The sequence below is a fragment of the Mizuhopecten yessoensis genome, unplaced genomic scaffold (genome assembly GCF_002113885.1).
Source record: "Mizuhopecten yessoensis strain PY_sf001 unplaced genomic scaffold, ASM211388v2 scaffold3091, whole genome shotgun sequence".
Taxonomy (NCBI): domain Eukaryota; kingdom Metazoa; phylum Mollusca; class Bivalvia; order Pectinida; family Pectinidae; genus Mizuhopecten; species Mizuhopecten yessoensis.
Window position 1 is genome coordinate 96,673 of NW_018404871.1, and position 24,698 is coordinate 121,370.

A 24,698-nucleotide genomic window follows, 5' to 3' on the forward strand; every position below is an offset into this window, starting at 1 on the left:
CATTGAAATAATAATGAAAAATACGAATTAAAAAGTGAAAATGAGTAAAATGATTGAAAAATATTATTTTTGATTAATCTTTTAATGTAGTAAACATTAGTCTTATATATATAAGAAAGTATTTTACAAATGACAATCCATTTCACAACTTATATTTTTCTTTTTAATATTGTTCTATATAATCAAAGAGAACAAACACTTTGATACGTACACGATCTATAACCTTTACGATGGGGTCGTTTTTCTGAGCAAGCGCGAGTTCTCTTGGTGTAAGGCCATCCTAAAATGATGAGGTACAATTCATGTTAAGGCCCTGGAATCGTTAGCAATACACTAGATATGTGATATTTCACTTATTCTTTGATTTTTTGTCACTTTCACGCTTCTCTGTTCTTTGTAAAGTGATTGGATATCGTGAACAGTTACTCCATCTGCCATCGCCTATTGGTGAGACAAGAGATGCTTTTGTTGGGACATCAGAAGTTAATACTTTATTTCACATGCTTTAAAAACACAATTTGTTTAACCTAAAACCCTATATTTTCGCAGTTAAATGAAATAATATGCGTTGGCTGATTTTTGTATGATGTCTCCCAACTCTTTTATTCGTTACATAATCAGATCAATATCGAATCCCAGTTGGATTATTCTGTGTTAATCATTTTACAGTTCATATTCAATATCCTGTAACCTATTACGAAAAGTCAGCTCAAGTACTTTGATTCGTTATCTACATAAATAGAATGTTATTCAAAGCTGAATTTACTAAAGCAGTCGTCAAAATAAGGTTCTTTTGAAATGTTAAAGAACTATTCAGAATTTCGAAACATCAAAAGCCGAGTTGAATATTAAAGATATAATTATGAATTTCGCTACTTTAGGAAGAAGAGTGTAGAGAGAGGTAAACTGTTTTACCTTATTCCTTTCCACGAGACAGCTGCCGCTGCTAGTGTCTATTAGCCAGTGGACAAGTTTGGGTGACACGTCCTCCTCTATTGCCCGTAGCACCGCGGTGTTACCATTCTGTATAACAAAGCATGATCCCTTTATGCTGACGACAATTAAAATGCCATAAGAACACACACCACATATGCAACTTCAGTTACAGTCATTAATGTACAATGGTTTCTCAGCGGTATAGAAAATGACAATAACCTGTTTTTCAAATTACATCTTTGATAATAGATGGATGAACAAACGCTTTGTAAAATAGGAATTACTAATATTTTAGTGTACAAAACAGCTTGAATTTAATAGAAATTTCTAACTCATTTCAGGGAAAAAAACAAAAATGAAGGTCCTCAAAAATTAGTAATGGTCTCTCATTTAGTCATACCTTGTCCTTTTCTAACCGTTCCTTAATATCCATTCTTGCGTTGAGAAATTTGGCAATCTCTGGGTTTAATCCAGCTTTTAAGCACTTGTGGAATAAAGGAACGGTCTCCTCAACCTGGTAATATATACACACAGACATGACTTTTAGCTATAACAATGTTTGTTTTGTTATATATACTCAACAAGAACAAAAACAATATTATGGGTGTGACAAACATATAATATGTAACAAGTCACATTATATGTCTTTCAGATTCTACCTTTATTTACATAATCTTGTATATGATCTAGGAAACATACACCTGTATATTAGATATAATAACTGTGATTTCCTTTTCAAAAATCCCATACATGAAATATGACTTTGTATTTTGATCTCCCCTTATTTTGCTTGTTCGCTTATATTCAACTAAAATGCACTTTTCTTTTAAACACATCATCTTTTGTCTACAATATTTCTACAAACAAAAATAAATGTATTGTCACTTTGAGTAAGTTGATTTGTTTTGTCAAAGCTGTGCATCGAGACATTCCATTTCATGCATTATACTTAAGTAATCCTATTAAACATTACACTTACCATCCCACTCTCTCTGACCCTGATAGCGTTGACCTTGGCCCCTCCCCTGTCAACCAACAGTCGGACAAGGTCAATATTGTTAGCCTCTACTGCGTGTGACAGCAGTGTTTTCCCAGTACGGTCCTGTCGATATATTAATATTCATTAAATACATAAATTATCATATGTTGTACATAATATTTAAAATCATGCAGTATTAAATTATTATCAAATTTGAAAAAAATATGACAACATAGTATAAACTATTCTCAAAAAATTTGTACCGACTTAATCATATATTTAAAAACTTGAAATTGTAAAAGTATACTTCTTTTAATAAGCAATGTCCACTCTGCTACACAAAACCTTTGAATAAAAAATAATCATGTTCATCTATTCATAAAAATATTAATTGAACCTATTCAGGGATTTTCATACATGCATTATGTAATTGAAAACTGCTGACCATGAACCGGATATTTGTCTTCCAATCCTTTTCTTTTTCTATGATATCCCGGGCCAAGTCCATGTTCTCGCACAACACAGCATGTATGAGCCTCTGAAATCATAGACATGCTTATTAATTACAAAAGTCAAAACGCAATACGCCAAAGTTGGTACACAGTTTGTTGACACTTAGTAATACTTCCAAACGGAATTATTATAACAAACCAAACGATTTCACCTTGTGATTCCTTGGCCTGTATGAATGAAACTGTTCACATGCTCCAGCATAGATTTTGTTCTCAAGCCTAATTTATTGTTTCTTTTATAAATTTATAATAAAAATCTAATTTTGTCAATGATATGGGAAAAAAATAGATGAGACTTAAAGCCAAATATCGTTTTCCATGTTTGCATTTGACGTTTTGATTGTTTGATGTGATTTAAGCGAGTTACATGAAAGTTGGTTTGAGCACGGAGTTCATGATTGAGCATGACAACGGTTTCATAAATACGGGCCCTCGTGTGTTTATAACAATGATTGCAGATGGTCAAGCTACGATGACAAGTACTTCTCCAGATACAAGTTATGTCGATAAAACACCTAGTTTGTTAGCTTCACTTACACTGCTTGTCCGATAGCCTTTGAGGATTCTCACACAATTTTGAACCTGAGGATCCTCCTCAGACCTCATTATTGCTAGCTCCATCAATGTCTTCTCTTCCTGTCGGCAATTAAAGGGTTCGTTTAATTACATCAACGGACTATGTTCAATATCGAATACAGATAATAAAAATCAACTATTATATTCTGAATATGAAGGCATATGTTTTTCTTCACACTTCTAAAACGAATTTACTTAGAACAGTACTATTCAAAACATATTTAAGATTAATAATTACAAAATTAGAAAAAGATAATCGGTGTCATTTGCAAACTATGCCAGCATTAACAATATTTGTTTTGAAACAAGTATTCATCCATATTCATCAATTCATTAATAAGTTGGTTACTTATAAAATATATAACTGTCAGGAGAAGGTAAAATATTGAACAAAATAAATGACTAAGAACGAAAACCAAAGTTGTTGTCAAGTATAAAATTTCGAATCCATGCAAAACATTCCATCAGAGTTCTTCAATTTTATTCAAACTTCATGATTATTTCTATTTTCTTTTATAGCTAATCGAAAATTTTGTATGATTTTCACATTGCAGTGGACATCAGAATAATGAGTATTTTACTTAATGAATCATACTGTCTATCATTTAAAAAAATAAATAGAACAGTAAATTAACCAGAAATTTCAAAACATAAAAAAATCCTTGATTCACATGCAAACACGTTTATCTCAGTTCCACATGTTTGTAATTATTGGACGCACGTTTTGTTATTTGCTATTTTTACAAGGCAATGGGCCAATAAAACTGTCGTTACAAGAAAAACGTAGAAGAATATTGTCTACAAACTGCCAACAAAGGAGCGATATGTGATAATCTGCTTGCTATTTTGTTTTCTAGAAAAATATATGCACAGGGCAGACTTAGCCATTAACCAAACTATTAGCTCAAACAAAATATTCACACGTATCTCTTTGAAACATTATCCATTAACCAAAACAGTAAATACTTCTTTATATTATTATCTTAATTGAAATTCTTCTTTTCTTCTAAAATAATAAAAATGACAGGTTATGTCCATTTTCCATTTCCACCTCAAAGTTAACCTCGTTATACAGTAAGTGTAGTTACGTAAGTCAAATCCAGTTAGTATGTTACTACACAGAGTTCACACGTAACGCCACGAACACGAAAACATATTAAGGAATCAGAATCTTACATAAATCTATATCAGGTTTTCTATTAGCATACACGTACGCCATTAAAATGTAGTTTGCATGTTAATTACTGTTTTCTTACTTATAAAGTATGCCTAACATTTAGAAACATGGCTGTTATGTTGTGTGTGCTTTTTTTGGATTTAATGAGTATACCGGAATAATGTTAATAGTTAAACGTCCGCTTTTCATATATATCTTCACTGGCCTCGACCATTTACATTGTGTATCAACGAATTTAAATGTTTTTCCTGGACCATTAGACATTAAGCAGCTAGCATTTGTACCGTAGACACATAACAGATTGTGGTGAATGATACAAACACGTACTGTATATAACTCTATTATATATTTTCATTAGTGCTATTGACCATTTACAACACAGTGTGTTATAAAATATCTAATAGCACGAGTCATTTACATGTACAATATATGTTTATAACATTAAATTTCAATTATTACCAACCTTTGATTTGCCGCGATTCAGGAAACTCATCTGTTAGATGATTTATAATGGTAAATATTATGTAAAAAGGCAAATTAAGAATAAAAACGACCCACTTGCTCATTTGATCAATAACCATGTAAAGAAGTGATATGCAGATTTCATAACAGAAGTGAACGTGTTTGTTTCATTGCAAAAACATCATAATGATGACAGTGATATAAACTTGCTATTCTATAGTTTATGAAAGGAAGGATATACTTTTGACAGATTACAAACCTTGACTTTGCTACTCAGACTGGCCCACGCGAGAATTCTGAGAATTCTTTCAAAATGTCGATAGTTTCCACACATGGCTTCCACTACGCCTGGCTAGAGAACAAAAACAACTTATCTATACTACTCAGGCCTACCACGAAAAACCTCTTATGGAGGAGGAATGACAACCAAATTGTCTCCGTTTCTTTGACAACGTTCTTTTTCTTAAAATATTTAAATACAAATGCTGATTTCGCAATTTGTTTGGGTACATGTATCTGGAGTAAAAAAACAGTTTTGCTTGACTAGATTTTGATAATTGATTCCAAGTTCAAATATTTTCGTATTCTCTTTTTTCTATGAAAGTGGTACCATAGTCAATAAAGTTTGACGTTTTGGTTGTCATTCCGTTTTCTATACAAAAACACATCTAGTGGTCCCTTTTCTATCAAAACTGTCGTCACATTAGAATTAAAATGTGTTATCCTAGACAAACGACAAACACAAGACATTTATTTCATGTGATTTGAAAACTTATCGTTTAAATTATAATTTAGCATACAGATAATGAAAGGTGAAGTTGACCATTTTTTCCCCCAATACATCTTATTCAAAGCACATGAAATAAATATCACAAAACACATCAACAATTAGGTCGACCACTAGCACTGGTCACACTTATTTCAAAGGCAACTCTTCACATCACAAGCGGAGTATCAATCGCGTAAACTGCATGCAGATTTTCCATTGTATGTATAAGGACCAAACTGTTTTATTTTTTTTTATTTCTTTTCAGATTCATTTTAATTTGGAATGGAATAAATAGTACGTCACATATGTTATCTCCTTTTAGGGTGACGAATTTATTTTTTACCATTCAAAATAAGACAAAGCAAGAGGAGGGATTTAAACACTAAATTTGATGTTTGAATGTAGGTATAAGGACATGGATGAGTAGTGAAGTTCTCTAACAGACGGGGTCAGGATAGTGATCAGCGGTGATAACAGACCTGGTGGACAGGACGACAGTGATCAATAAAGTGATCTACTCTAACAAATCAGAAATACGTTATCACAGCATTTCACGGCACAGTTTAAACACATCTGCTATATTAGCTACGTCAGTACTGCTAGTCAAGCCAACAGGCCTCGTTAACGATAGCAATACCTTAATGGGAAGGACCTCGGTACTACACCAGAACTTTCTGAATTGTTCTAAAGGGCGTGTTTTCCCGCGCAACACGACACCGAGAAAGCCAGGCTACAGAAGTAAATCAGTACTCATTAACTATCAACATAGTCTTCAAACACACAATATACGTATTTGACAGGATTTGAACTCATATGATCCGTCAATGTTATAAATCTTTTTAAACGTAGGTTCAACAGAGTATATTATGATGTAACATATTTCAATTAATGAATTTTGTTTTATTTTTACTTGATCTTTTCAGTTATTCTTGATGAAAGATTGCATAAACCTGAATTAGTATAAAAGGTTAAGTTTTTTAACACTCCAATATAAAAAGTAATGATAACCTAAAATAATCTACTTCATGATTACAAAGAATGTCAGAAGTATTTCCTCCGGAGAAATGGTTTACGTTTACCTGGAATTTCTCCAACATTTTTTTAATTGGACCTTCTGCTTCATCAATAGGGGTTTGACCCATCTAAATGGAAAACAAACAGAATAAAACATAACAATTAGGAAAGACACGACAATTAAAACTTAAAAATAATAATATTCAAATATATTTTAATATCATTGATTCAATTGAATAACTACCGTAAAGTATGTATTAATTCAGACTTTTAGCAGTTGACCTACATTGAAAAATTGAAAGGATTACTGCATAAAAGTCAGTAATAATAGAGTATGGGTAGTTTCTTGGTTATACCATCTAAATAACATAACATTTCCAGATAGTGTTCATCTTGTCAGTAATTTCTGCAAAACAATTACAGATTCATTATGTTTTCTCTTAGACATTACTTGATAGACTTAACAATGACATCAAAAGATGGAACATCATTTGAAAAACCCTCGATTGGAATCTCCCTATCCTACACCCGTGGGCATGAAAGAGTCTTATAATCTTTCTCCTTCAAAGTATCGGACACTGAGAATGATGTTAGATTATCTACACACGTATACGTACAAAGTTCCGCAGTGCTATGTCCGCGCTACACTGTACCAAAGCTTCCGCTGTTTCGTAAAGTCCTTCACGAACAGCAAGGTGTAATGCCGAGTCACCTCCCTAGAAACACAAATAAACGCAATTTGTATTTTCTCCCATTTCATTTCATTTTAATGCCTAAAACAGTTCGTAGAATTCTCATTTGCAACTGTATTATGAAATCTATCTGAAATCAAATGGTAATTGGTAGCTGATTTCCATCCGTAGATTCTCCTTTGAAGATTTATGATAAACATCGTTTTGATATATCCTCAGAACATATTGCTGTTTTTGTGTATTGACGATGTAAGATATCATACTTTCTATTTTTACTTTATTGAAAATCTACTATTATCGCATTTCCTAGGATATGTTTGATTTAAAGCTGTTAACATAACTGCAATTGAAATATATCTATATCATTTTGAAACATTGTGGCTCTTTAGCCTATATTACCTTGTTCTGTATGTTGACCGGAACACCCCCGTTTGCAAACACATATGTGTAGACCTGGGGCTTTCGTATATTTAAGTGTAGAAGAGTATTTCCGTTCTGAAAACAAAGAAACATTACCAATAAAGGATCCTTCGTCTGCTACCATGCACACATTAAACATAAACTTGAAACGACACATTCTCACGTGAGTAAACCACAATAGAAATAAATCACTCATGAGCCTAAAGAACCAGTCTTAAATAATATATTTTAAATTTTAAATAAATGATATTCAGACATATAGAAAATAATAATACATGCATTACAATAGAGGAATACAAACCGTATCAACATATTTTCTTCCATATTTTTGAATTTTTTCTCGGGCCTCATCAGCTGCCGTTTTTCTACTTTTCGTCTCATATGCTGGCATTGGCTGAATTGTGAAAGGAGATGACGTTATTGTACATTAAAGCGACATCATGATGAAGCATATTTCTTTTGCCTTTTTTTCACACTTCTACATAAACATATCACGTGAATCTCCTTAAGGAAAATGACGGTCGAATTTTGCTTCTATTTATTCATTAAAATGTACAATATAAAAATAATTATAGGGGTTTCTACCTGTCCGACCAACATTTTGTTTGGGGTTCGGTGATTGCCTCGTTTCAAAACCGTCACGTGACGTTATCGGCGCTATTTTTAACAGGGCTTTTCCGAACAATTCGAGTAGTCAAACTGGACATTTGGAACGGACTATGAATATTGGGATAGCAAGAAAACATAATTGGAAGCGCAGACAACACGTACATTCAATAAATGAAATATTGGTTTAAACAGTATGTTCTTTTAAGAATAGTCTGATAACCGGAACCATGAAAACATTTTTCTCTGTCACCTGTCATAATCATGATATTGTCTTGCCTAGTTGTTCTGGATGACTAAACAGGAACTAAACATACCCTTTCATATCTGGGAGATTTCGACTCCTCCATAGGTTGTTGACCCACCATGTGGTGCTGTACTGTCGAGATAACGAGACCGTCCCCCGGATGTCTCTGACCTTGACTTATTTCCTTGATTCGCTTTGTGAGTTTGTATAGGTTTTCTTTCTCGGAATGGTCAACCGCTGTGAATTCGGCCTTACACTTGTCCGGACCGTGTTCGTAGTAGCACCACTGGTCACAGCTCCTATCTGGCCACTGTCGAAATAAAAAGAGAGAAGCAAGCTATCAAATGTGTGTTTATCAACAAATTCCCAACATAACTTCGCCTGCCTGACCTCGTAGACTCTGTCTGTGGAGAACGCCTTCTCCACTAGATCTATAGTGATCGTCTCCCTATATACTGACCTGGTAAACTCTGTCTATGGAGAACGCATTCTCCAATAGATATATAGCGATCTTCTCCCTATGTACTGACCAGGTAAACTCTGTCTGTGGAGAACGCCTTCTCCACTAGATCTATAGTGATCGTCTCACTATATACTGACCTGGTAAACTCTGTCTATGGAGAACGCCTTCTCCACTAGATATATAGCGATCTTCTCCCTATGTACTAACCTGGTAAACTCTGTCTATAGAGAACGCCTTCTCCACTAGATATAAAGCGATCTTCTCGCTATGTACTTACCTGGTAAACTCTGTCTGTGGAGAACGCCTTCTCCACTCGATATAAAGCGCTCTTCTCGCTATGTACTTGCCTGGTAAACTCTGTCTGTGAAGAACGCCTTCTCCACTCGATATAAAGCGCTCTTCTCGCTATGTACTGACCAGGTAAACTCTGTCTATGGAGAACGCCTTCTTCACTAGATATATAGCGATATTCTCCCTATTTACTGACCAGGTAAACTCTGTCTATGAAGAACGCCTTCTCCACTCGATATAAAGCGCTCTTCTCGCTATGTACTAACCTGGTAAACTCTGTCTGTCGAGAACGCCTTCTCCACCAGATATATAGCGATCTTCGCCTCCCTTTGCTTTATTGCGAGGTTCACGGGGTCTGTATCCGTATGGCGACCGATGAACTGTAACACAGCGAAGTGTACATACCATTCTAGATCGAAAAAATACAATCAATGTAATCTAGTTTATAAAGGTATGTATTAATGAGATACATTTCAACCAATTACATACTTAAAGTCAAATATATTTGACCAAAATATTTTTCATATCATGATAAACTAATTGGATATAGCGAAAAATAGTCATTTTATAGTACGCATTTTTGAAATACTTTAGGTGCATTTTTTGCCCCGATAGTCTTTACCAATAAGTACATATATGTTAAGTACTCAATATATCTCCTCTATCCATAGTTGCATGCATATATTCACCCTATCCTCTATAACCGTAGGTATATGCTCACCCTATATTCTATATATTCACCTTAATATCTATAACCGTAGGTAAATGCCCACCCTATCCTCTATATATTCACCCTTATATCTATAACCGTAGGTAAATGCCCACCCTATCCTCTATATATTCACCCTAATATCTATAACCGTGGTAAACTCTGTCTGTCGAGAACGCCTTCTCCACCAGATATATAGCGATCTTCTCTCTATGTACTGACCTGGTATACTCTGTGTGTGGAGAACGCCTTCTACACTAGATATATTGTGATCTTCTCCCTATGTAATGACCTGGTAAACTCTGACTGTGGAGAACGCCTTATCCACTAGATATATAGCGATATTCTCCCTATTTACTGACCAGGTAAACTCTGTCTATAGAGAACCCCTTCTCCACTAGATATATTGTGATCTTATCACTATGTACTGACCTGGTAATCTCTGTCTATAGAGAACCCCTTCTCCACTAGATATATCGCGATCTTCTCCCTATGTACTAACCTGGTAAACTCTGTCCGTGGAGAACGCCTTCTCCACTCGATATAAAGCGCTCTTCTCGCTATGTACTGACCAGGCAAACTCTGTCTGTGTAGAACGCCCTCTCCACTAGATATATAGCGATATTCTCCCTATTTACTGACCAGGTAAACTCTGTTTGTGGAGAACGCCTTCTACACTAGATATATAGCGATTTTCTCCCTATGTACTGACCTCGTAAACGCTGTCTGTGAAGACCGCCATCTCGATTAAATATATAGCGATCTTCTCTCTATGTACTGACCTGGTATACTCTGTGTGTGGAGAACGCCTTCTCCACCAGATATATAGCGATCTTCTCCCTATTTACTGACCAGGTAAACTCTGTTTGTGGAGAACGCCTTCTACACTAGATATATTGTGATCTTATCACTATGTACTGACCTGGTGAACTCTGTCTGGGGAGAACGCCTTCTCCCCTAGATATATAGCGATCTTCGCCTCCCTTTGCTTTATTGCGAGGTTCACGGGGTCTGTATCAGTATGGCGACCGATGAACTGTAACACAGCGAAGTGTACATACGATTCTAGATCGGAAAATATACAATCAATGTAATCTAGTTTATAAAGGTATGTATTAATGAGATACATTTCAACCAATTACATACTTAAAGTCAAATATATTTGACCAAAATATTTTTCATATCATGATAAACTAATTGGATATAGCGAAAAATAGTCATTTTATAGTACGCATTTTTGAAATACTTTAGGTGCATTTTTTGCCCCGATAGTCTTTACCAATAAGTACATATATGTTAAGTACTCAATATATCTCCTCTATCCATAGTTGCATGCATATATTCACCCTATCCTCTATAACCGTAGGTATATGCTCACTATATCCTCTTTAACCGTAGGTATATGCTCACTATATCCTCTTTAACCGTAGGTATATGCTCACCCTATATTCTATATATTCACCCTAATATCTATAACCGTGGTAAACTCTGTCTATGGAGAACGCCTTCTTCACTAGATATATAGCGATATTCTCCCTATTTACTGACCAGGTAAACTCTGTTTGTGGAGAACGCCTTCTACACTAGATATATTGTGATCTTCTCCCTATGTAATGACCTGGTAAACTCTGTCCGTGGAGAACGCCTTCTCCACCAGATATATAGCGATCTTCTCGTTATGTACTGACCTGATAAACTCTGTCTATGAAGAACGCCTTCTCCACTAAATATATAGCGATCTTCTCTCTATGTACTGACCTGGTATACTCTGTGTGTGGAGAACGCCTTCTCTATTAGGTATATGGCGATCTTCTCGCTATGGACTGACCTGGTAAACTCAGTTTGTGGAGAACGCCTTCTCCACCAGATATATAGCGATCTTCGCCTCCCTTTGCTTTATTGCGAGGTTCACGGGGTCTGTATCCGTATGGCGACCGATGAACTGTAACACAGCGAAGTGTACATACCATTCTAGATCGAAAAAATACAATCAATGTAATCTAGTTTATAAAGGTATGTATTAATGAGATACATTTCAACCAATTACATACTTAAAGTCAAATATATTTGACCAAAATATTTTTCATATCATGATAAACTAATTGGATATAGCGAAAAATAGTCATTTTATAGCACGCATTTTTGAAATACTTTAGGTGCATTTTTTGCCCCGATAGTCTTTACCAATAAGTACATATATGTTAAGTACTCAATATATCTCCTCTAACAGAACGCCTTCTCCACTGGATATAAAGCGATCTTCTCTCTATGTACTGACCTGGTGAACTCTGTCTGTGGAGAACGCCTTCTCCACTAGATATATAGCGATCTTCTCCTCCCTTTGCTTTATTGCGAGGTTCACGGGGTCTGTATCAGTATGGCGACCGATGAACTGTAACACAGCGAAGTGTACATACGATTCTAGATCGAAAAAATACAATCAATGTAATCTATTTTATACTGGTATGTATTAATGAGATACATTTCAACCAATTACATATTTAAAGTCAAATATATTTGACCAAAATATTTTTCATATCATAATAAACTAATTGGATAAAACGAAAAATAGTCATTTTATAGTACGCATTTTTGAAATACATCATCTTCTAATATCCATTTTTACATTAACAGTTTCGTTTCACATTATACACATTCCTTACATAATTAAACCCAAGTATATATCCATATTATTCTTTACCTTAAATTGTGCAATCAGCAGTCTTGTCCTGTTCTATATAACTTTAGGTGCATTTTTTGCCCCGATAGTCTTTACCAATAAGTACATATATGCTAAGTACTCAATATATCTGCTCTAACCATAGGTACATGCATATATTCACCCTATCCTCTATAACCGTAGGTATATGCTCACTATATCCTCTTTAATCGTAGGTATATGCCCACCCTATCCTCTATATATTCACCCTTATATCTATAACCGTAGGTATATGCCCAACCAATCCCCTATATACTCACCCTATTCTTAATAACAGTAGGTATATGCTCACCCTATCCTTTATAACCGTAGGTATATGCCCACCCTATCCTTTTTAACCGTAGGTATATGCTCACCCTATATTCTATATATTCACCCTAATATCTATAACCGTAGGTATATGCCCACCCTATCCTCTATATATTTACTCTAATATCTATAACCGTAGGTATATGCCCACCCTATCCTCTATATATTCACCCTAATATCTATAACCGTAGGTATATGCCCACCCTATCCTCTATATATTCACTCTAATATCTATAACCGTAGGTATATGCCCACCCTATCCTCTATATATTCACCCTAATATCTATAACCGTGGGTATATGCTCACCCTATATTCTATATATTCACCTTAATATCTATAACCGTAGGTATATACTCACCATATCCTCTATATATTCACCCTAATATCTATAACCGTGGGTATATGCTCACCCTATATTCTATATATTCACCTTAATATCTATAACCGTAGGTATATACTCACCATATCCTCTATATATTCACCCTAATATCTATAACCGTGGGTATATGCTCACCCTATATTCTATATATTCACCTTAATATCTATAACCGTAGGTATATACTCACCCTATACTCTATATATTCACCCTATTCTCTATTACCGTAGGTATATACTCACCCTATCCTCTATATATTCACCCTAATATCTATACCCGTAGGTATATACTCATCCTATCCTCTATATATTCACCCTAATATCTATAACCGTAGGTATATACTCACCCTATCCTCTATATACTCACCCTATTCTCTATATACTCACCCTTTCCTCTATATATTCATTCTAATATCTATAACCGGAGGTATATGCCCACCCTATCCTCTATATATTCACCCTAATATCTATAACCGTAGGTATGTGCCCACCCTATCCTGTATATTCTCACATTTTTCTTTATAAATGTAGGTATATACTCACCCTGTCCTCTATAGCCCTCACTACAGCCCGGTCCGTGATGGGATCAAGCGTCTCCTGAACATTTCTGAAGTCTCCGTGTTTGATATACCCATACAGCTGAAAACGAAAGAGGTTTTGAGTAGTAAATCTATACACTTAGATCTCTGAGCATGGAGATATAGTTACACCCAATGCGTCCTGACAGTTGGATCTGAATCACTGGTATTGTAACATTACTCTATACACATGTATTATAAATATCCGAACTTTCAAATGTATTGATCAGTCAGCGTGGTAGCTCAGATCCATTACTGATTAATGAACAAGCATAGTTATAGTCACTATATACAGATACTAGTTAGACAACATGTAAAAACAGTCAGGGAAATGTTAAGTTTATTTTATTACCGTGTTTTGTCTATATATTTAAAACAGAAATGTTCTCAGACGAATATTGAAGGTTTGTGTTCCTATTTTCGGACAATATTTGAAATTTACCGACATACATACACATTACTTGTAATTGTACGCTAATGATTTGTCAATAACGTAAGAAAACAATTTAAAATTCCACGTTTTCCACACAACTCTGAAAGTACCGTACGTGTATGGATAATGAGTAACAGGACCAGAATTTTATTCAAAAGTTTCAAAATATTTTTTTAATTGCTGCAGAAAATATCCGATTCCATGTTCATATTATCTGAGTAGGGTGGTTATGAGTCCAGTGGAATTCCTATTGTGTTTGCAGTAATAAAAATTATATAAATATTACATATTAAAAAGTAATCTTACTGTGTCGTTAAGCGTTTAAATGTTGAGCCCAGAACTTGAATAGCACAAGCTTGTTAATTTCATAATAATTAAACAAATCAAAGGTTTTAGGTTGATCTCATAAATAGAAACAACACAATTGTCATTGTATGAGTTTAGAAACGTTAATATTTTATTATTAAGCTGATTTTATTTTATTTTCGACGATTTTGGATATCATAGGTAAACAGTGTGTTTACTCCAAGTATAATGCATTAGTGACACGTCCCTGTCGGTACTTAACAGGTAAGAGAGGGATTACCTCACACAATCACTAATGGTTTGTCGACCCGAGCATTGAGTACCATCACAGTATTGGCAAGTCTGTGGAAATGTACACACAGTACATAGACATTAATTGTCTGTAAGCAGGGATTTCCTTACACGAGATGGCAGGATTTTTAAAAGTGTGTCACAAGGAAAGGATTAAAGATTGGTAGATAACACTTCACTATGTATGTACAGATTTATCTTTAGTGTCACACTGCCTGGTGGTTTTAACAAAACTTTGATATTGATTGATTTCTTTACACCCCTGTGAGACACTTCTAAAACTTTCTTAACATATCAACAACAAATATTTTCCGCTATCCACAGGAAATATTTAATGTAGAAATATACATGTATCTACAATAATGTTGGGCCCGTATTCATGAAACGTTTCTCTCAAAATCAAAAATGGATTATTTGTCGAAAACCAACTTTCTTGTAACTCGCTTTAATCATATGAGATACAAAAAGCAACCGACTTTAAAACAATTGAATTCTGTATTTATAACGAACCATAACATCTTACTTTGTCTCATCTATGATGTTATACCAAATACAGTAAATTAAATATGCGATTTATCAGAGGAACAACGTAAATATTGGTTATACATGTATTATCAATATTAATTTCTTTGTAATAAGTCGTCACAAGTATTGCCTGTTAACATATCATGTAACATTAACCTTGTTTAGCTATAATCTTGCATCGGTGCAGTGTTATAAATACAAATGTGTAAATTTAACACAAACTTACCTATTTATAGAAAATTGAATATATATCAATGCATATATATTTCGGGTGTTAAGAGTACAGCGTCAAATGTCTGGGTGTTGACTCCATATGCAGGTCTGTTCAAAATCTTATATATCCCCTACCGAGTATCTGTTATAAGATATCAAATGACCCATCGATTCCCCGGCATAGATAAGTATACATAATATATAAAGACACCTGCTATTGATAAAAACAGCTGAGGTTTAAAAGGTAGATAATATTACTGTTTACCCACTGTCAAACAGTGGATTTGCGAGACCCCTTCAGATAGAGAGTCATCTCTTTGTTGAAAGAAGAATTTACATTTCAGTTAAGGAAGATTAACATTTCAGTTAAGGAAGATTAACATTTCAGTTAAGGAAGATTAACATTTCAGTTATACATTTTTTCAATATTTTGTACAAATTGACATTGTCATCACGACGCAAACGACCATTGTTATGTTTTTACTAACAATCCACAGACGACTCCCAACTATGTATGTATGTCTATGTGAGTTTTATGATACCAACGATAAAACAGTCTATAAAAATCCGAGTTTTACGATCAGAATCTAGGCTCCCAGACAACATGTGTACGTTTTATAGAACTAGAGGTATCTTACCGGGATTCCTCAATGGTGAATGTCGACGGCCCGAAGTATTTTAGATTTTATATATCGATCTAGCGTACGAAGGGCATAGTATAAACAACAAAACGAACCGTTAAATCAAACCAGAGAAACACCATACTTTGTCCATTTTTGTGATGTGTTACACACCCAATCGTTTGATAGCAACAGTGTAATGTAGCCAATAAAAACCTATGTAATGATACTCGGGGGAATAATATTTTACTTTTTGTGTTTTTTTATTTTCAGTCTTTTGTAACATGACTTTTTTTTGCATAGCGAGATGCTAGTGAGTCTTCTCTTTTAAAAGCAGACAAGTTGTACTGTTTTAAATTAAATTTCTAAAATAAAATAAAAATCTTGGAGAAGGGAGTTCTAACGACATAGCAAATATATCATATACATATTTGAAATCAAAACTAGCATTTGTCAACAACTGTAAATGGCATTAAATTGGAAACCGCTTGATCTTGCATAGGGACATGATATTTATTAGTAACGAGATAAAATAATCTGTTTCCGCATCACACGTTATGCTGTATGGTTCATTTGCTGTGATCCTCACATCTGCATAGAACGTGGAGCTAGATTGTCGTATTGTTTCATATCGATTCCGATCTGTTGATCATCTTCTTTAGATTTATTATTAATAATAGGCCAGTAATGTATTTCCATATTGACGTCAATTTCCTCAGAGTGGAATTATATTGTATGTGAGTGTGAAATTACACAGGCTTCATCTCAGCAGCAGGAACTACAAAAGGTTGTGACGTCAATTTCCTCAGAGTGGAATTATATTGAATGTGAGTGTGAAATTACACAGGCTTCGATCATCTCAGCAGCAGGAACTACAAAAGGTTGTGACGTCACCACTGCATTAACGTTATTTAACTGACAATGGCACCAGAGGCTTAGCAAACCGAGTCTATTGCCATCTCAATCAATGTCAATAAGTCTGCCCTATCCTGCCGTGTTTGATCCTCTCCATGTAAGTAACAATGATAGATAGGTTACCCCGCTGATCAAAGTATTGATTCCAGTTCGAACTGCCCGTGGTCATAATCTACCCGGGATCGGATGTGTAACCTGTCAATACACTCGCCAACTTTCAGTCCACTCGACTCGACGAATTGATCCGGCTGTATTACATTAGCATTACTACGTATCTATGCCACATGATCTGCTACAGATATGTTATGGAGATTACATCGCTAACATTTCTCCTTGATAAAAATCTTATATATAGATAATGCCCATGCATATAGCGTCTAATTTTTATTGAATTATTATTTATTTCCGGATTTTTTAAATCTGCTGTCGATAGTTAATGTTTCATAAGAAATTACTTACTGACTTCTACTTGTTCGTTAGGTAGGATTGTCCTTCCAGACCCATTTGTCAGTTATAACAGGTCAGGCTAATATATAAATGTTGATTTAATCGGATTATCGCCATATATAATCCATATCTTAATAACCAGCGTTGACAACAGCTCAATATAAACTGAATGCCTTATTCCAGTTTATTTTGATAGTAAGGCTCGTGTTTCAAATTCATTTGATGTTTTTAAGTTTATGAAATTTACCGAAGGGCCACTTTTATCAAAGTTCTTCAGCTGACGCATAATGACGAATTAGATATTTTCAAAATGTACTAGACTCAAATACAGACGGTTTGTATATATCAGCAATATATTGCAGCTTGTTTATGTATTATCTTACTCATATACATTTTTCTGTAAATCAATGTTCAACGTTAAGGTGTACTGCATACCAATCCATTACTCCCTCCCCTATTCCCGTAACTATTCTGTTGTACATAATACTTCATTCTTGTAGCTAGTGTTGAAAAGTTGATTATTAAGCAGGTAACAAATTTACATAAGTGTCACGACACTTGTTTTTGTTTCCTTTTCTGTTCTATAAAACATGTACTTCGATGTATTGTCAAACAAAATTTGAATAAAACAAAGTTTAAACCAATGTGTACTAACGATGACGCAACAGGAGGATTTGTCTTGGCCCTATGTACCGAATTCCTGAATATAACATATTTTGTGACGTCACAATTGAAACAATTGAAACTTACAACACTCACATGGCCGATAGGTCATATTACATGGGTTAATACGCAAATATATTCACTGGATAACACAGTACATTATGTGATAAATATGTTATGTAAATAAAACTAAGTTTAAACTAACACAGACGGTTTGTAAGTGGTCACATCCTGAATGGTAAATACTACAATCGTGTCATTACATGCTACAAAAGTTGAAGTATATTTGTCTTGTTCTGTATTATAGTTAACTCTTTCCAGCGCAATTTGAACGGCATTAACCTGTTGGTGTATCTTGAATTAGTACGATATATCATAATCAATATTGAAAATAACATGATACATGATGATGTTGTGTTATGTACATGTATGTTGAATTCCCCGGAGTTAAGAATAACCATTTTCACGTGTGCTTACAGTCAGTCAAGGTACATCGTCATTGTCACAAATGAGTAGTATCGTATAGATTCTGATGAATTTTCCGTAATATTTCTACCTTTTGGGCTGTATTTTCAACGTCGAATCCCGGTTCCGACGGCATGGTGTCTAATGTGTCTCAATATTCAGGTTTAATCCGTCCTCATCTGTAAAGAAAAGATGATAGCATACCATTAAAGTAAAAAAACCGCATAAAACATACCTCGTACAGTATCAACCAAAACAAGCTTTACCAAACAAAGACATAACACTGGAACTCAAAGTTAATCATTTGTTAAAGGTTTATCATATTCGTTTATAAGATATTTTTTATAACGTCAATGAGAAATCTTACATATTATGATATTAAAATAAACGATTTTAGATACCTTTAAAGATATAAGAATATCTCCCGTGATTTTCTTTATTAGATATCTTATATAATATACAGAAAAATATCTTATATAATTTAATGAAACATAGGACCAGCATTGATCCTTGTACAAATGTTATATTTGCTTGCCATATTGCTCTGTTTGTTTAGTTGGATTATGTGTTCACACTTAAGCGAAATATCGATAGTTGATGTGATCCAAGACCTTACCTATGTCAGTGTCAAAGTTATGGAAATCGGTGCTAATGGAGGCTTTCTGCCACGTTGTGGAATTAGCTTACGATCTGCTTTTAGAAAGTCGAATATCCTGGCCATATTCAAGAAGGACATACAAACTCACCTCTTCACGTCTTCATTTTAGGCTCTTTGCACAGACATCATGTCCATACTATTCTTTATTTATTCATTTATGTTCATATTGAGATGATAATCGTCTTGCTTAATGTATAATGGTGATTGTAAGCCTTTTTTGTTTAACAATTATAACTAATGCTATTATCAATATGTTGTAAAGAGTTTTAGAGTAATATTACAAATTATGTATGGCGCTATATAAATGTTGTATATTATTATTATTATAAGTGTTCTGTAACGTAAGGATTTGTAGTCAGTTTACCATAGATAAGCTTTAATTCAGTCTCGAACAACTAATAAAACATAACGAAAAGTAATTATTGTAAACTTTAAAAATGTGAAAAAAATATTGGATGTTAGTTTAACAAATTAAACGTATCCTAATTAGGTTTATCTTAGCAAAACAAAATAATTAAACCGACAACCATGTTTTCACATGCATTATTTCTAGTACAGGTGTGTAAGATATTTTCTATCATAATAAAATCCTAATCGTTTGAGCCAGAATAATCTACCTCGCCTCAGGCTTACACCCTCCTGAACAATTACGTATTTTGACTTATGCGCGACGAGGTGGCAATTACGTTTTAAAGTTGCTATATATGAGGTTCTTACCTTGTGATGACTAGTCTCGTTACTGTAAGTATACACGAAAGTAAGTAGCCGTAGGATTATTTCAACTCCAAAAGTCTATTTAAACGACATATTTATGAATCAGTTTGGCATTTTTGGATTTTTATTTTTATTTTTTTAATTGTGTGTAGATAACATGTTCAAGTATTAACGTTCTTTGTTGTCAAGGTGGCTGAAATGAACAATCAGTTAGCAGACAATAAATTGTGCTGAATTATTTATCAATTGAGACAAATATCACCCTGTTACAATACAAACAGGTTGAGTGTGTTTTGGCATATCAATGTGGAAGGGGAAATGCGCCAATATACACCGACAGAAAACAGCCAGGTGCGAAATCAATTTATTATCACTGAATAAACAAAAAGCAGAAAATGTCAAGTGTTTCATTGCTTGCCTTATACACACTCTGACACAAAACACACAATGCTATGTGTGAGCTAACACAACCAATAGTTCTACAATGGCCTAAAGCACGTAAATAACGGCTAGGTGCTTACGATCGCAGAATCCTAGTACAAATACATGTAGATCTATATTCGGTTATACTGGTAATTTAAATGAATGGCCAGCCGTGTTTTACATATATAGGAAGTAAATCCACATATAACTGATAAAATATTAGACTTTTACTGCAGTGAATCACTTAATCACGAACAATATCATTAAGTTTTTCAAACAAGAGCATTTAATGAACCTAACTTTTTACAGCAATAGGAAAGTGGTGGATAGGGTGCTGATCGAATACCTTCATTGAGTGAATGTTTGCTAATTTGAATAATCAACACAAAATATTGTTACGGTATTTACCCCCATCCAATAATCACCTGATATAAAATATACAATCTGGGACAACAATCATTATAACAGAATAAATAACAATCAAACTGTCTGATGAATTCATTTCTACCCGACATTTATATGTTAAGTCAAACAAAAAATACACACAGGTAACCGTCACTCGGCCTGGTACACGGTTATCACATCCAGATTTCAATTCCAAAACCTTATGGATTAAAATGTACGTGAATATGTTTGTAAAGAAATTTAGTGCGTTGAATATTAGTGAATAGAATATATGTATACATACAAGGTATTTAGATGTATTGCATATACGAATTTGTAAGGCGTACGTTCAGGTAAATGGGAAACACTTATATGTTAGTTTAAATACTTGGCGAACAGGTATACAGTAATATACGTACAGATATCGACCAGACAGAAAAAGGGGGTCGTGTTAAATCTAACCGAACATATTCCGTCCCACAAAACAATTAACGGCTGAACGAGAGGTATGGTAAACATGTGTGTATATCAACTGATGTATAGATTTGTATGTATGCCTTACAATGTAAAACTAGGCAGTAATTAAAAACAACAATACCCCCTGAGGTAGGGGTATACAATAGAGCACAGACAGGTGGTATTCTGTTTGTTGTGGACAAACACATGACCCCACAAGTTCAACTGGATAGAGGAAAAAAACAATATATAAGGAGGGAGTTGAAGTGTTATTTACACAGTTTAAACAATTTAAAGTAGCATTGTAGATACAAAGCAGTAACGGAAGTATTGGTAAGGAAGATTTGTATCCAGTCAGTATTATCGGCAACCCAGTCTGTATTATTGGTAGGGGAGATATGAAACAATATCCAGTCAGTATTATTAGTCGGGGAGATACAACGTAGTATCCGGACAGTACTATTAGTCGGGGAGATACAAAGTAGTATCCAGACAGTAATATTAGTCGGGGAGAGACAAAGTAGTATCCAGACACTACTATTAGTCGGGGAGATACAACGTATTATCCGGCCAGTACTATTAGTCGGTGAGATACAAAGTAGTGTCCAGTCAGTACTATTGGTCGGGGAGATACAAAGTAGTATCCGGACAGTAATATTAGTCGGGGAGATACAAAGTAGTATCCAGACAGTACTATTGGTCGGGGAGAAACAAAGTAGTATCCAGACAGTACTATTGGTCGGGGAGATACAAAGTAGTATCCGGACAGTAATATTAGTCGGGGAGATACAAAGTAGTATCCAGTTATTGGTAGGGACGATTTAAATCGGTATACTGTCAAGGTTGTTAGTATATAGATGAGTATCTAGGCAGGGTTATTGGTGGGAAAAATACAGAGCATATTAATACATGATATTTGGCAGGGTATGAAGCATATGCGAGTTTTATTGTCAAGGTAAAGTAATATTCATAAAGAAGATCCACAGTTTTATTCTTACACCATTATTGATCAGGGATATACTCTATCTACGTCTTACAGATCGATCGATTCGTAGAGAAAAACACAATTGTTATATTATAATATGTACATATTAATCGGCTAACGTAACCTAGCGTCATAACGATAACAGATCCATTATAGCAAAAGCTCGCTGTTAGAACATAAATAAATAACTAGTAAGCATGCATGCTCCTAAATCAAGTCTCTTGTATGATGGACACTGTTAAGTAATGGTGGTATGCATTTTTCTCGAAAGAATATGTATATATTTTAACTTTTTTCCCACATTAGTATTAAAATGATTTATTAATAATGATACGCCCTTGCATAAGACAAGCGGGTAACCAAGAAGGTCTGCCTGCTGACATGACATCTGTATTTCAGTAATAAAACTGTTGACCTCGAGTACAGAGCGACATCTTAAGATCTAAATACACTATGAATGTCTAACAACCTTTAGTGGATCAGAGGGTCCTCCACCAAGTCCGTGCCAACCCTTCCCCTCCGTGGTGCAGCACACTGTCTGAATAATTCATCACGAACGACTAGCAAGTCGTGCACGTTCTACAGTTATATCGCACAGGAACTAAACGAAAACGTTAACCCTTCTGAAACCTGGCCTAACACAGGAAACCGTACTGGTAGGATCGTCTTATTGACAGCTAAATATAACTCATATCAAAATGATGCAAATGCTTTTAAATGGATGAACATTGAATCGTGTAGCAGAATATTTCATTAACGACTTAAAATACATTTACTATTAGAACACCAATAGGGCTGGATTCACATGTTATGATTCGTTTGGTTTTGTGAAACAATCAAGCTCACGATCACCTTTTCATAACATTTTCCTTTGTCACGAATAGCAAATGAAAGTATTCTGATCTTAAATGGAAACCAGTCCCGTTCATAATATCCCTCTTTATACCAAGCTTTCAGCAATAAGTGGGGACATTATTTAGTGATATTTTCACATTTATGATTCGTGCGAGGTGTCGTTAATGTTTCTTATTAGAGCTGAGGTCTGGAAACCAGGAGAAACGTAAGGTAGAAACAGATGGTGATCAAAATTAGGTGTATGATGTATTGCCAGGAGCAACCAGTACTGTTAGCGTTACAACTAAAAGTAATTTAAATTAATAGATCTATGACACGAAACATTCTAGATACTTTGCGAAACAATGACGATGTGTATGTACAACCTTACCTGTATATAAAGGTGTCTACAGAAGTGTTATTTCACATTCCACGTTAGCACATAAACCCGTACTAATGGATATCAATATCCGACTGTATCACGTTAGAGAGACTATAATCTGCCTCCGTGTTAGCACCAATATCCATAGGGTTTTACTGAGGCAGATAGGAGTCACAAACTGGCCTGCTCCACAGGTGTAGATCAATGTTTTAACACAGAGGTACCACGGTCGTCGATGGTATTTACAAGGCCAATGGTACACGTATATTTAAATAAGACTATAAGGACAGTGCTCGGTAGCGTATTGTCCCAGACCGTAAGCGATCGGCAAAGTCATCGTCATAGAGAATGTAAACAAAACCCGGCCTACGATACACCTATAGACTTATAACGGTGTGAAATACTCCCCGCTTGTAGGTAATTAAATTGACATAGGTATAATACACTGCGGCAGAATTAACTGGGAATTAAACCCATGTTCATATAGCATATCTACGTTGTGAAATATACCCTGAAAGACAGCATAGCAAATACATAATTTGAACAGGCATTCGGTAAAATATATACAAATGAGTTGTTTAAATTGTCTGTGCAAAAGAGACTTAGTGCTTAATTTGAAGTATCAGAACAAAATAATTTAATTTTATTCGTTAACAGTGACCTTACTGGAGTAGCAAAAATATATTTGAATGTTAACAGACCATAAATATTTTTTCATAAAGAAATTATATGATAGTTGTATGTTTTAGTGTCAGCGTGCAGTCAGCTAAGGAACTGTTTGTAACATGAACCCTGGTTTTGTAAACGGTTCCCTAGTTGCATGAAATACAATCACATAAAACAAAGTACACAAAGTCACATGGGTTTAGTTTTGAAGATTTGTAAAAAAAAATATACAAATGTATAAAAAAAAAAATAACAGCGGCTGGACTGTCAGCTCAAGTTTAAAATGGTAAAATACAGCAAGAACGTCAACTACCCGAACAACAGGAGCACCGTTATTACCATTGAACTAATTCCTCCAACAACTTATTCAAGTAGTCTGACAACTGGTAAAGGACTGTTGTTCTTTATTCGTATACTATTACTTTGTTTATCTTCCCCTGCAGATCATGAAAAGTTTCTTGTTACATAACCAATAAGTGTTTA

The 24,698-nt window shown here is 34.6% G+C and overlaps 1 protein-coding gene across 1 annotated transcript in view; it reads right to left on the reverse strand.

Annotated features, from left to right (window-relative positions):
* The window catches only part of LOC110446964, a 30,876-nt gene extending 6,943 nt beyond the window's left edge, over positions 1-23,933 (reverse strand). Inside the window, exons 1-16 of the mRNA XM_021492311.1 lie at positions 23,559-23,933; positions 18,805-18,892; positions 13,801-13,896; positions 12,132-12,245; positions 8,461-8,700; positions 7,839-7,931; positions 7,517-7,612; positions 7,043-7,141; positions 6,491-6,553; positions 4,902-4,994; positions 2,965-3,063; positions 2,361-2,453; positions 1,916-2,038; positions 1,337-1,450; positions 916-1,023; positions 212-280 (exon numbers count right to left, since the gene is read on the reverse strand). Coding sequence (XP_021347986.1) covers positions 212-280; positions 916-1,023; positions 1,337-1,450; positions 1,916-2,038; positions 2,361-2,453; positions 2,965-3,063; positions 4,902-4,994; positions 6,491-6,553; positions 7,043-7,141; positions 7,517-7,612; positions 7,839-7,931; positions 8,461-8,700; positions 12,132-12,245; positions 13,801-13,896; positions 18,805-18,849 — 1,545 coding nt within the window. The 5' untranslated portion in view covers positions 18,850-18,892; positions 23,559-23,933. The remainder of the gene's footprint in view (positions 1-211; positions 281-915; positions 1,024-1,336; positions 1,451-1,915; positions 2,039-2,360; positions 2,454-2,964; positions 3,064-4,901; positions 4,995-6,490; positions 6,554-7,042; positions 7,142-7,516; positions 7,613-7,838; positions 7,932-8,460; positions 8,701-12,131; positions 12,246-13,800; positions 13,897-18,804; positions 18,893-23,558) is intronic.
* Between the last annotated feature and the right edge of the window lie 765 nt (positions 23,934-24,698).